At 41.5% G+C, this 14,026-nt stretch overlaps 1 protein-coding gene across 1 annotated transcript; it reads right to left on the reverse strand.

Annotated features, from left to right (window-relative positions):
* Positions 1-3,089: 3,089 nt before the first annotated feature.
* fzd5 (frizzled class receptor 5) lies at positions 3,090-5,773 on the reverse strand. The gene has a single exon (XM_040034828.1). The coding sequence runs from the start codon at positions 5,037-5,039 to the stop codon at positions 3,312-3,314; it is 1,728 nt and encodes a 575-aa protein (XP_039890762.1). The 5' UTR covers positions 5,040-5,773; the 3' UTR covers positions 3,090-3,311.
* Between the last annotated feature and the right edge of the window lie 8,253 nt (positions 5,774-14,026).

Consider the following 14,026-nt stretch of genomic DNA (forward strand, 5'->3'; position numbering starts at 1 on the left):
CTTGTTTTCTGCAAATTTCTGTTAACTGTACTGCAAGTATAGGCAAAAGTTTGTTAAATGCATCTTTTGAATCTATCCTTTGTTGCTTTCAGTGGCATAACAATATACACTCACTTGACACTAAAGTACTACTACCAGGTTTGACCCTTTTGTCTTTAGAACTGTCTGAATTCCACATAGCAAAGATTCAACAAGGTGCTGGAAACATTCTTCAGAAATTTTGGTCCATGTTGACATGACAGCATCACAGGGTTGCTGTAGATCTGTCAGCTGAACATCCATGATGTGAATCTCCTGTACCACCGCATCCCAAAGGTGCTCTGTTGGACTGACATCCAGTGACTGTGGAGGCCATTTGATTACCAGTTCTGAGATTTGATTTTTGTGATGTGGTGTGGGATAAGATGGATTTGCTCATCAGCAATACTCAGATAGGCTGCAGCATTTAAACAATGCTCAGTTGACAGTAAAGGACCCAAAGTGTGCCAAGAAAATAAATTTCTCACACTATTACACCACCACCAGCCTGAACCTCTTATACAAGGCAGGACTGATCCATGCTTTCATGTTTATGTTCGGACCCTACTATCCTAATTTTGCAATTGTCCAATTTTGGTAATCCATATAAATCATAACCTCAGTTTCCTGTTCTTAGCTGACAGCAGTGATACCTGGTGTGGTCTTCTGCCACTGTAGCCCATCTCCTACAAGGTTGAAAGCTGCTCTTCTGCACACCTTGGCTGTAATGAGCAGTTATGGAAGTTACTGTTGCTTTGAAAGCATTTAGGCATGTAGACATGGTCAAGACCACCTACAGTTTAGTGTGTGTAAGAGGACTGTGTGCATATTGAAAGTGAACAGATAGAATTCATACAATAGTAGATTTATTTATACAATAGCAATAGTACAGTATCTTGCTTTTAATCAGCTGATAGCTTCCTGGATTATTTAAAGACAGACATTCCCGTCAACTGTATTGTCTCTAAAGTTATTTTCACCCCCCAAAAAGTACCTGATTATACGTTGAATACTGTTGTAACACTGTATCTAAGCCACATCAAACCACACATGGTTTACTTCCAACACATTGGACTTCATTATTTTTCTGTTAAATTCTAATGTCCCTCAGGTCAAGTGCTGCATTTTCAGCTTGCTATCAGTAACAATTACTCGCATGCATCTGATATTTACATATATGTCTGGCTGAAGGAATGAATGAAGAATGAATAGGTGTCTTGTTGTGACGTTTAACGATGTAGGGTGGTGCTACAATGTGACAACACATTCCAAGAGATCAGCAATCTATTCAAGGAAACCCTCTTGCAAGAAGTAGGTGAGACTTCGTAGAATAGTTGTGTATTTCCACAAATTTGTCATAAACAGGGCAGCAAATGGTTACACATCCACTATACTGCCATTATTAGTGAATGCAAGAACTTCCAAATCAGGTTACTGAACAACTAATTTCTTCCTAGTTGAACTTTGCGCTCTCGTGCGCACTCTTCAGCAGTCAGTTAATGTTTTAGGGCTTCATACACAGTCAAAAAGCAGTGCACAACGTTCAAGATCCAACACTTTTAATTCCACAACATGAATCAAAATCTACAGTATTTTATCAACGTCCTTTGAGGAGGTCTGTCAATGTAAAAACTGAAAAAACCCCAACATGTACTCTTTAATCTACACATCAGTTTTAGGAGCATTTCTTTTTTTTGGCATTCATCATCACTCATACAATCATTTCCTTCACACACATCAGACTAATAAATTAGAGCTATCTAGCATGTGGGACACACGGTAATCTAAACAACACAAATGACCATCAACAATGAATGGAAATATTACAGAACGTCACAGGTCCAGTCAGTTCTGCATTAGCGCTGTAGCACTCTGCACTGAGACGGATTTCATGTTGTACTCGTCCACCGTCATTCATTTTGTTGTCTTTAGCACTCTCTGTCTCTCTCTCCCATCCCCACCCTCCACACACGCACACTTTTCTGGGTAAACTGTACACCATGCAGTGAGTGTGACTTCTGAAAGTCAGTTTTTATCAAGTTGTCAAACAGATAACTTACATTAGACCACAGATCCATGCAACATAGGAGGGTTTGGTTCTTACTTACATGAGAAAAACTCAAAATACAGGTACATTCTCAGTTCCTCAGTTAATTAACTATTAAGCAAAAGAGCTTTTAAATTGTGACATTGTTCAAAAAGAAGATTTTTCAAAGTGCTTGTTTTCTTCATCCAGCAGTCCAAATCCCAAACAGAACAAGATAAATAACAACCTGGGAAAATTTAAATTGTTACTTTTTACTTCTATAGATTTAAACTATGGATTAAACTATGTCTTGGTTATTTGTTAAACATGGCTAGTTCAGTTTTCCAGAGTCTAAGGTGACCTTTACTGTACAGAGTCTAACCCTAACATCTGTTTGTTCTGGCAAAATACTGCTATAAAAATCACTTTGTGGTTCTCAAAGTGAGGTCCAAGGACCTCTAGAGGTCACTGAGCTGAGGTCAGGGCACCACAGAATAATCATTAATTGGTCATTTATGCTATTAATGTTTTTCAACAGCTAAGAACAAAATTCAGATGGGTCTGTGGTCTAATGTTCATCTGTTGGGGGTGAGGTGGGGGGTGAGCAGGTCCCCTTTGAACCAGCAGATGGGGCTGAAGTTTCATCCTGTATCTTTAACATAAAAATTGTGCATTAGTTCACAATACATGAACAAAACTAGATTCCCCCCCACAGAAACTTTAGTGATTTAACGAGACAGTTAAAATGAGAAAAAGACTTTCAAAGAATTTCATCTCTGGTTTTGGGAAAAAGCAACATAATAAGGACCTTTTCCCACCTTCAGTTTGTAACCATACAAAACAATTCACTCAGACACTGACATACTACAGCACATTTATACACGAGTTTATACAGCTCAAATCTGATTTGTTTTTCTGGCGTCTTACACTTACGATTGTGGCAGTGGCATCAGCTGGTTAGAAACTAAATATATGGCATGTTATCTTTTTTTTTAAACACCAAATATTTGTACAATATATACATAAATAAATATGTGTTTTTTTCTCTCTCTCTGTCAGTGCTCAGGATGAGGAGAAGCATGTGGGACTCCATTATGGATCCATTTAACTCAAAGGTTAGTTCCTCAGTGACAGTCAAGTTCAGTCAAAGGTTTGAGCTCTACGTCCAAGGAAAGCAGTTCTAGCTCACAGTTCTGATATATGTCCACAATCCCAGTCTGTGTTTGGATACTGGGAGATGTGGCTGTACACGAGTCCTCTTAAAAGCTCATATATGAGGCGGAACAGCTTTATGGTAGATCCCTGATGTCAGCCCAGTTCCAGTATGTCCAGTTAAAGCAGTACTGGCCTCACTGTACATGGAGGGTGGAGCGGTGGCTTTCTGTGGCCAACAGGGACAGCATCGAGCCACAAACCTCCTCCAGGACTCTAAAGTTTTTCCCGACCAAATCCAGACTCCTGAGGTGATGCCCACCACTAAGCACATGAAATATTTGAGCATGAAGACGGCGTAGTCCGGGCCTAGTCCCAAGCGCTGGCGTTCGGATGGGCAGAGGCAGGCCAAAGCTCGCTCCCAGCCGGGCCGGTAGTGCTGCTCATACACCAGGCAGGCCACCACAATAGTGGCGGGGACAGTGTACAGCACCGTAAAGAGCCCGATGCGAATCATCAGCCGCTCCAGTTTGTCCGTCTTGGTGCCACCTTGCTTGATGATGCTCCTGATGCGGAACAGAGAAACGAAGCCGGCGAGTAAGAAAAGCGATCCGGTGAAGAGGTAAACCACAAGAGGTGCGAGCACAAATCCCCTCAGATTCTCCAGACTCTGGTTCCCCACATAGCAGATTCCAGCCACAGGGTCCCCGTCCACAGAGCTGAGAGCCAGCACCACGATGGTCTTGACGCTGGGGATGAGCCAAGCGGCGAGGTGGAAATACTGTGAGTATCCCGCGATGGCCTCGCTGCCCCACTTCATCCCTGCGGCCAGAAACCAGGTGAAGGACAGCACCACCCACCAGATGGAGCTGGCCATGCCGAAGAAGTACACCAGCAAGAAGACGAGGGTGCAGAGAGCGGGGCCGTTGGTGTCGTAGAGGATGTGCAGGTGGTCGCCGCTGGCGCCACACGCCACTCGCTCGTGACCTGCCACCAGCCGGATGATGTAACCCAAGGAGACAAAGAGGTAGCAGGCAGCCAGGAAGATGATGGGCCTCTCTGGGTACTTGAAGCGTTCCATGTCAATGAGAAAGGTGGCAACGGTTGTCAAGGTGGAGATGAAGCACAGCACCGACCACAGTCCCACCCAGAAGCTAGTAAAGGCGTGCTCATCTGGCGAGAAGAAAGGCAGGTGGCAGGGCTGGGCGCAGTTGAGCTGTGGGCCAGTCTGGACCCGGCCATACAGGCTGTGAGACTCCCTCATGATGGGGATCAGCGGCTCTCTGCAGCGGCACTCCCTGTCGCACTGCGGGGGGCTCGGCGGTCTAGTCCTGCCCTTAGGGGTGGGCTTGGGGAATGGGGGAGCCAGGGTGGTGGTCTCGCTGCTGTTCTGGTCCATGCACAGGGTCTCGTCCCCTAACTGTGGCAGCTGCTCACAGCTCATCCTCTCGGGCCACTCAAAGCCATACTGACTCATGAGAGGCGAGCAGCCCCGTTTGGCTCGTTCACACACCGAGCGGCAGGGTGGGAGCGGCTTGCGGTAGTCTGGCAGGCAGATTGGTGTGTACATGCTGCACAGGAAGAAGAGTAAGTCCGGGGAGCAGCGGATCCGGACCAGGGGCCAGAACTGGTGGACCTCCAGGCCCACCTCTTCCTGGGTGTCGTGGTTAAACTGATTGGGCATGTGGGTCAGGTTGTAACCAATGCCCCGACACATGGGCACAGTTATGGGCTCACACACCAGATCCTTAGAAGCACCTGATGTGAAGCCAGGGGAGTGGAGGAGCAGCAGCAGCAGCAGCATTATGAGGGGCCACGGCATGTGTCTCACTGTAGATGCCATAAATAAATATTAAAATTCACAACGATTCATTTGGAGTCATTTAACGAAGAAATCTAATACAAGAGTCCTTTTACTGCATGGTCATCTCAGAAACCTGACTGAGAACTTTCTTCTTCTGGTGGATAAATCAGGACATAAACAGCCTCTTAATGGTTGAAGCATAAGCTGAAGTCTGACGGTAAATCCAGTTGATCCTGCGAGCAGCTGTCAATCATTCACCAGAGCTCCTGCAATCATTACGGAGAAAGTTCATCTCCGGCTGTCACGTTCCACTAAATTTAACGACCCTCTAACATTTTGTTGTTGTTGTCGTTGTTGTTTTTTTGTTTTTGTTTTTACACCGTTTCCTTCCGATAATTCACAGACGCCAGAAAAAGTGGCATCATGAAGTAGAAAATGTCCGTGACAACGTGAACAAACACAGAGCAAAGAGCGGTTCTCCGGTGTACGACAAACGTGTGGCTGTCTCCAGCGCACGAAGCTCGGTGCGTAAAATCCACTTGTCGTGTCCTCTCGGGCTGGTTTATTCCGTCAGCAGCATTATTTTCAAACTTTTAAAAGTGTCCCCTCTGCCGCACCTGTTGCACTTCTCTAGGAGGGAAAACGAAATAAAACACGAGAATAATCCGCAAATGTTCTTCAGGGTAAAAACTTATTAGTGCAGCAGCGCGTGTCAGCCTCGCGCACTGAGCCCGAGGACGGAATAAAGTCCGTTTGAAACTGCAGCACCTCCTCACCGCGCCGAGGGTCTGCTGCATTCAAGGCTGTCGGAAATGTCACAATTCCTCCGTGAACACACCTTTCGAGTTTCTTCTTACTTGAAATGAAACAAAATCGGGTATTTCTGCCAAGCAAAGTCAGTACGGTGTCCGATTTTTATTACAGAAATGTGTTTTCAATTTTTATACATTTTTATGTGTATAAAGTACTCAATTTAATAAAAACAAATACAAAATGAAAGAAGAAAAATAAGATTAGGTTACAATGTTACAATTTTTGTGAAGTAGCTGCTACACACTGATTCTCGATATTGAATGGACTATTTTTAAGGGTTTTTTGTCGCCTGTCTATTATTATGCAGTTAAAAAACGTTCTTCTTGGCCAGGTTTTTATAATGAGGCAAAAACCTGTATTTCAGTGCTTTGTTTGGTCTCTAGTAAAACCCTAAAAGCACTCAGTTTTTCTTTTACAAATGAAAACTTTCTTTATATAAAGAAAACGCACACGTTGACTTTATTTACGTATTTATTTATTAGTAAAATGTGAACTCCTTTATTTGTGTTTCCTTTTGTAGCGCAGCTCAACAAAGCGCCCGTGCGGTTAGAGCGCATGTTTGGGATTGTCCCCAGTATCGAGCAGCACGTGAACGCATCAGTGAGTCATATTTATGACTTCCTGCATTAGGGGCTGGAGTTTACCGGGAGAGCTTGAAGGTATCAGATGATGGATAAGGTCTCTCCACCCACTCACACCTCCACCACAGGACCACACACACACACGCACTAAACGGACTTCTCCATTCATTTTCAGTGAAGCAGACACGTGCATTATAATCCACGAGGTTCATGCTTTATTATTATTATTATTATTATTATTATTATTATTATTATTATTGAATGCTCCTCCGTTTTGTTGACTTTGTTGTCATTCATTGCTTGTTTTTTCCTGACAAAACTGTAATTCTTGATATCTTTTTAATAAATATAAGTAAACTTTATATTTATTGTTGCTGTCAGTCACCTCTGTTTAGTCATTCTGTTTCCATTTATCAGAACTCACAGTTACACATATAATATATTTAATATCATATGGCAATAAGAAAAACAAAACAGACACCAGGTTATAGTCAATAAGTGATATGTGCTGAAATTCTCATTAATAGTTTGGCTTTTTGATGGTTTAGCATCCATTAAACTGTTTACACATTTAACTGTTATTGTTTTGGAGTTGAGCATGTCATTTTTTTATTTTCATTTTTTGTCTTGTCCTTTGTTACATATAATTATTTTTTGTTGTTCAGGTGTAATAACAGGTCTTTTGTTTACGGCCTGTTGTTCACTCCTTGCTTGGTCTACTTATGCTGAACATGCCATTAACTGTAAATGATGCACCGAAACAAGAACAACAAGAATTTACTGATCATTATTATTATTCATTTATTTTACCATGTTACAATGGACCCATATTTACCTTCCTCCCTGGCGCCATACCAAGGTGAAATTTACCCTAAAAGGACTTTTCAGTCTGCACAGCTTACAATACCCGGCAACAGTGTTTAGTGTAGCAGTGTGTTTCAGTATTTCTTCATTTCTTTCCATTAATCAAAGAACAAAAATCAGTATATGAGACAGTTTTCAAGGTGTATCTAGGGATGGATGCTTTAATTGCCTCCATACAAAGCTAAAGAAGGTTAGGAGAGTGGAGGTGTCCTCTGCCGTGTGAGTTAAACAAAGTCTGCTTTATTTGGAGTTAATGAAATTAGAAGCCTTTTCTTGTCAAATAGACCAAATTGAATCACTGACCTGTTTAAACTCCAACGCCGACTGATGTTCAGGTCTCCTCACATGGCAGCACTGGGCTTTGATTAGATCTCAGAAATCATGTTGACGGAGATTTGCATGAACCTTGCATCCACGATGCACTGATCAGAGCAGACACATGAAGAATGATGTAAAAGGTGCAAGTATAAAGGACACTGTTTGGAAGGAAGAAAAAATAAACACTATTAAAGTTTTTTTTTTTTTTAAGCTGTTATATTGTTACAGAGTTGTTACAGTATGTTTGGATCTTTTTCAGTCTTTTAATATAAATAACAATTTAATCTATATTTGCTTTATTAAATTAAATATCCTTTTTTAAATTGCCATCAGTTTCACACATGATGCAGTGTATCCACATCATCGCCTCAAGGTCACAATAGTAACATAAAAAATAATAATATTTTTTAGTGAACCTATTGAAAGAATTTTTGTTCATTCTGCCGCAAAGTAAAATCAGTTCCTCATATTTGAAAGTTAAAACAAAGCAGAGCAGTTTTACTGAAGCTGATAGCAACAATGTAAGTTCTACTTTAAAAGGGGAAAACTCTGTGCGCCTGTTTAAGCAAGATAGTAATTCTAAACTGGGATCCGACTTCATCGTGGAGTACTGGACAGTTTTTTTGAAACCTGGAGTTATGGACAGGTTATCAGAGCAGCATGCACGTGGGTGTGTAAGGGAGTGTAGGTTGCCAGCTAAGGTCTGAGAAATGCTCGCAATGAACACACTGATATCTAAATGAAGTGGTAAAAAAAATCAGTTGTGCTCGATAGCAGATCTCCTAACGCTGCTCTCTCTCTGTAGCCACACTGTACAAAGGTCACAGCTCTGGCTGGGGGACAAAGGTTTCCAAAGGTGTGTTTGTGTGTGTGTGTGTGTGTGTGTGTGTGTGTGTTCAGCATATCAGCTGAGACGAGTCTTTCTGATTTACCCCTCCTCGGCTCACACTGATAGATTAAAGCAAACAATGAGGAGTTCATATGTAAAGCTGGGAAGGCATCAATCTGTCATGTATACCAAAGCACACACACAGACACACAAACATATGCATGTGATTACTTGTGCCAGTTGTGTTTGCCTAAGATTTAAGGGAGAACACACGGAGACGTGACCTGCATCACTAGATGTTCAGGTAACCACAACACACACACATCTGTACTTGTTTCACCCGCGAGGACTCTCAGTGACATAATGAATAATATATTACAGTGTCTTGCCTTAAGACAGTTTTAAGGAGGATTTATCTGTGATTGAGGTGTGCTTCCCACAGCCTGCTGAAGAATTTCTGTCCACAAGACAAAATTAATGTCTATTTAAGTGACTGCAATGAGGATCTCTAAGGTTGCTGTTCGATGCCATGGATCCAAAGCAGTACTTCATATGTTGCTTAGCTTGGCTTTGTATTCCTTAACCACAGTTTTCAAAGTAACCAGTGTTTTCCAAAAACATATCTGTATGATGAACAGCTAAAGTGATCATCTGCTTAAAGTTTGCTCCCTTATAAAGAAATTCTCTAACAATCCTCTAATAATAAGTATTTGATTGGCTATGTGCACATGTGGCACACAGATTACAATCAGTCAGTCAGTTGATCAATTGCACATACTCCAGATCAAAATTCTTTTGTGCATAAAACACACCTGTCCACAGAGCCAACTTCTTCCACTGAAGAATCTCTCCACCACCATTGGCAAGATCAGAGAGCTGTCAAAGGATGTCGGGGACAAGATCGTAGACCTGTACAAGGCTGGCATGAGCTACGAGACCATCAGCAAGAAGCTTGATGAGAAAGTGACAACTGTCAGTGGGATTATCGGAAATGGAAGAAATGTAAAATGACCATCAATGCAAGATCTTGGCCCATGGGGTGAGGATGATCATGAGAAAGGTGGTGGTACCACAGTCACCAAGAACACCACCGGTAACACTCTCATTAATGGCACCATCAACTACTAAGTCATGTTTTGCTTGGGAATCAAGCAAACATGTAAATCAATTTATATTTTTTATGTAATGCGTTCTTTATGGATGTTTGGTTGATGTTCTCCATTAAAACGAAACAAGCATAAAAACAGGGGGTTCATTTCTTTCTAAGTGTACAAACTTCAGCAGGGGATCAAATGATGATTTTCCCAACTGTATGATCTATACTTGGTGCAGGGACCGAGCCTCAGGTCCCAGGAAATGTGTAATGACAGTGGGTGGGTTAGTGGATGCGAGGTGTGTTCAAGGAAGTATAAAAGGTGTTAAAGCCTTTACACATGTTCTCACTTTCTTCGTCTTCTTTTGTTTAGCAACAACTGGATCAGCTGATCATCGCTTGATGTCAACTTTTTTTCTTAATGTGATTTTTCTGAAAACTATCGTTTTTTGTTGCATAAATGCAATGCTTTTGATCTATATATATATATATGTGTATATATATATGTGTGTAGATATAGATATATGACAAGTTTCCATCAGAAAAATATGGAATTTCGTGACATTTTTTTGCAACACAGTTGGCGTGTAAAGGCCTTTAAGCTAAAAACCTATGATAGCTAATCTGTTTTGTTTTTTTTGCTAATTCTTGTCTACAAATGTCACTTGCCAAGGACTGTAGCCATTGTGCATTTAATGATTAATTGTCTGTCTGCCTGTCCATGAATATAACCAACAATCAGTCCAATGTTTTTGTATGAACAGCAACAAGAACAAAATAACACAATCACCAGATTCATGGCGAGCCAACAAGAAAACTGCTGTTATGTCTCTGTTATACAAGACGCAGATGCATTTTTGACATAATCTTTAATATGTCGACCGTTAATTTGGTTTATATTTGGTTTATTATCTTTAAAGAAAGACAGTCTATTGTTCTGTAAAATCTGCAAGGAGCTTGCACTTCATACCTCATATACACAATTTTTAAGCTATTTTATCCAACTCGTTGTTTCCCCAAATCTTTAGAATTAGTTGGAAATTGCAAAGCTAGCGAATAATCCACATAACAGACCTTATAGAATAAGTTGCAATCAGCTGGAATTGTCTTTCAAAACCAATTCCCCAACAGTTTGGCAGCTCATGAAACCTCTTCTGCCTGGCTTGTCACTGGTTTGTTGAAGGCTTCTGTGAATCTCTGTTTAGAAGGTTGTTTTGTGCTTAATTGCGTTCAATAAAAAAAACAACAACAAAAAAACATCTCATTAAGGATTTAAGTAGAAAACAGTGGATCTACCCTTTAACCTTGGTAAAAGCACACTGACAATCAGAGGCCTGCTGAAAGCGTCGATGTGGCCAAACGAGCGTCTGAACAACCAGGTCACTGGGAACACTGGGGCCCTGCCAGCTTTTGTGTAGCGGCTCGATAAATGTTGAGGGGGGGTACTGTGTATGTGTGCGTGTCAAAGCCATGCACTCTCCACTCATGTTGGGAGAGCAGAGGCCCGGTCCTTCCTCCTCTGTGACCGTTGTCCACATTCCCCCTCCTCCTCCTCTCTTTTTCTTTCCTCGTCCTCTTTTCCTCCTTAAACTGTCTTTTGTTTTCATTTTTGTTGGCATTTCTGCTCCGTCGTTGTTCAGTCCACTAAATGAGTCTTGACTGGCTCGCAGGCCACTGGAGAAGCACAAAGGACTTCGTTCTACTCGCTACAGTTGATCCATTGTGGGCGTCCTACAATGCACTAATTGGCGATGACAATTAAGCACGGTCGACACTCAGCTTCAATTTGCCCACTGCTCGACATACATCAGAGGCAAATGAGTCCGCCTCTGAGCTCCCAGCTCTCTCACACAATATCCATGTTCACTCTAGCAGGTTTACATGCACCTTTATTCACATGGATCTTGTTTTCTCTCAGCTCAGCTTGAGGCTGAGCTCATAATCTGATCATCAGCTGCAAACTGACACGTTATCGTTTTTCACCTCAGCAAACTGTGAATTCATTTGGAAATTGTTCACGTCACACGGCGCTTTTCGGCACATGGAGATGATCCACGTGTCACAATCTGTGAATCTTGTGCTCTCATTAAACTATTGCTCTGTAAAAGGAGTTTTATCTCCTGAGACTTTGGACGAAATACTCAAATGTGGTACTAAACTCAACTGCCAATGCAGTGCGCAGTGTAAGAATACAGGCATCTAACATCTGGTTTAAGTTAAAGTTCAACAAATTAAATAATCCCAGTTTTAGGTTGCATTGTTTTCTACCTTATATGGAGTACAATAAGTCAGCTCAGTGAATCCTTCCTTAGTTATGCTGCAATAGACGTAGGCTGCCGGGGATTCCCATGATGCATTGAGTTTTTCCTTTCCAGTCACCTTTCTCACTCACTATGTATTAATAGACCTCTCTGCACTGAATCATATCTGTTATTAACCTCTGTCTCTCTTCCACAGCATGTCTTTATCCTGTCTTCCTTCTCTCACCCCAACCGGTCGCAGCAGATGGCCCTGCCCCTCCCTGAGCCTGGTTCTGCCGGAGGTTTCTTCCTGTTAAAAGGGAGTTTTTGCTTCCCACTGTCGCCAAAGTGCTTGCTCATAGGGGGTCATATGATTGTTGGGTTTTTCTCTGTATCTATGAAGCGCCTTGAGGCAACTTTTGTTGTGATTTGGCGCTATATAAATAAAATTGAATTGAATTGAATTGAATTTCCAGTTTAAATGTTCTGCCCCACAAGATCTCTTTTCCACAAAGTACTGGTTTCCAATCTCTATCCCATCATGTTCCCCCCCCACACACACCCCACACAAAAACAGATTATTGCAGGTTCGCAAAAGCTTTCAGTATCATGGCACCAGAAAAAATTCCTGGCCCAAATTTGGAATCACTCGTCGACAGGGTCTACTGCATGAAATTTGCAATTTCACTGGGAAAAATGTGCAATTATTTCATGATTTTCATTCGGTAGAAGTTATCCTAACATCTCCTGTGTAACATTTTGTTGTGGGATATTTCTGAGAAGACAGAACGTAGTCAAGGACTATGTTGGTGCAAAAGACATAGGATAGTCACAAGGTTAATTTGAAGGGTCGTGAGATGGTTATGATATAGAAGTTATGCTATAGACATTCACAGGTCACTTCATCAGTTAGACCCTACTAGTACTGGGTAGGACCAGTTTTACTTTCAAAGCAGTCTTAATTCTTTGTTGCATAAATTCAAGAAAATGCTGGGAAGGTTCCTCTGAGAATTTCTGTCCATGTTGACATGATGATATCACACAGTTGCTGCAGATCTATGATGTAAATCTCCTGTTCGACCACAGTGAAGTCACTGTCATTCTCAAACTGTGACATAGTCATGTCATGTATTTACTCCAAAGTTCATTTTCACTGAAGATATACTAATGCACAGCTTCATTATCCATGGATGTATCTTAACACATTCTGAGAACAACCATATCTTTGCAAAAAATACTGTTAGCAGTTATCTTCAAGTATGACCCTTGAAGCCACACATTGATATTAAAGCCATATTAATGTCTACTGGAGGCAGGTGATGACAGGCATGACTTATGAACACATGATTTCAATCTTGCTGCATAAATACTTAAGGCATATTTGCATTTCACGTAATTTACATATTAGCAAATGTGTTCAGCATGTTTGCACACTGTATATTTATTCAGATGACTAGTAGGATACCTCTCCTTGTTTTAACAAAAAGTGTTTGCCCTCGAATTGTTTCAAGTTCCACTTTTTGTCAGTTTCCAATATTAACATCTTCTCAGACTTGTCTTTCTCCTTTCTAAAGAAAAAAAAATCTGATTGATGTCAGTAAATCAAAACTTTGCCTTCTTGCAATGAGATGACTGATTAATAAATTACCAAGTAAAAAATCAAGTCTAATGCTGCATATACACATATCTTTCACTTGAATCAGTTGCAGTACGCATGCATCTGACAGGGCAGATATGTTGACATGACAGCATCACACAGCTGCTGCAGATTTGTCAGCTGCACATTCATGATGCAAATCACCTGTTCCAGAAGGTTCTCTTATTGGATTGAAATCTGGAGAGTGTGGAGGCCATTTGAGTGCAGTGAACTCATTGTCGTGTTCAAGAATCCAGTTTATATGATCTGAGCTTTCTGATGTGGCATGTTATCATATGAGGGTACAATGTGGTCATAAAGAGATGGACATGAGCAACATCATGCAGGCTGTGACATTTAAATTGTTCTCAGTTGATAATGAGGTGGCCAAAGTGGCTCAAGAAAATATCCCCTACACCAACAGTGTCAGCAGCATCAGTCTGAACTGTTGATACAAATCAGGATTGATCCACGCGATCATGCTGTTTATGCTAGATTCTGACTCTACCGTCTGGATGCTTCAACAGAAATCAAGACTTGTCAGACAACAGTTTTTTCCAGTGTTCTGATTTCCGGAGTTATTTTTGTCTTCCTATCAGCAGCAGGGCTGTTACCCCTCTGACCTCAGGTATCCACAAGGCATTTTTCACCC

Source organism: Simochromis diagramma, unplaced genomic scaffold (genome assembly GCF_900408965.1).
Source record: "Simochromis diagramma unplaced genomic scaffold, fSimDia1.1 OVJJ01000091.1, whole genome shotgun sequence".
NCBI classification, from domain to species: Eukaryota; Metazoa; Chordata; class Actinopteri; order Cichliformes; family Cichlidae; genus Simochromis; species Simochromis diagramma.

Bases quoted from the DNA above. Each gene is read 5' to 3' on its own strand.
- fzd5 (XM_040034828.1), bottom strand. From the start codon at position 5,039: ATGGCATCTACAGTGAGACACATGCCGTGGCCCCTCATAATGCTGCTG.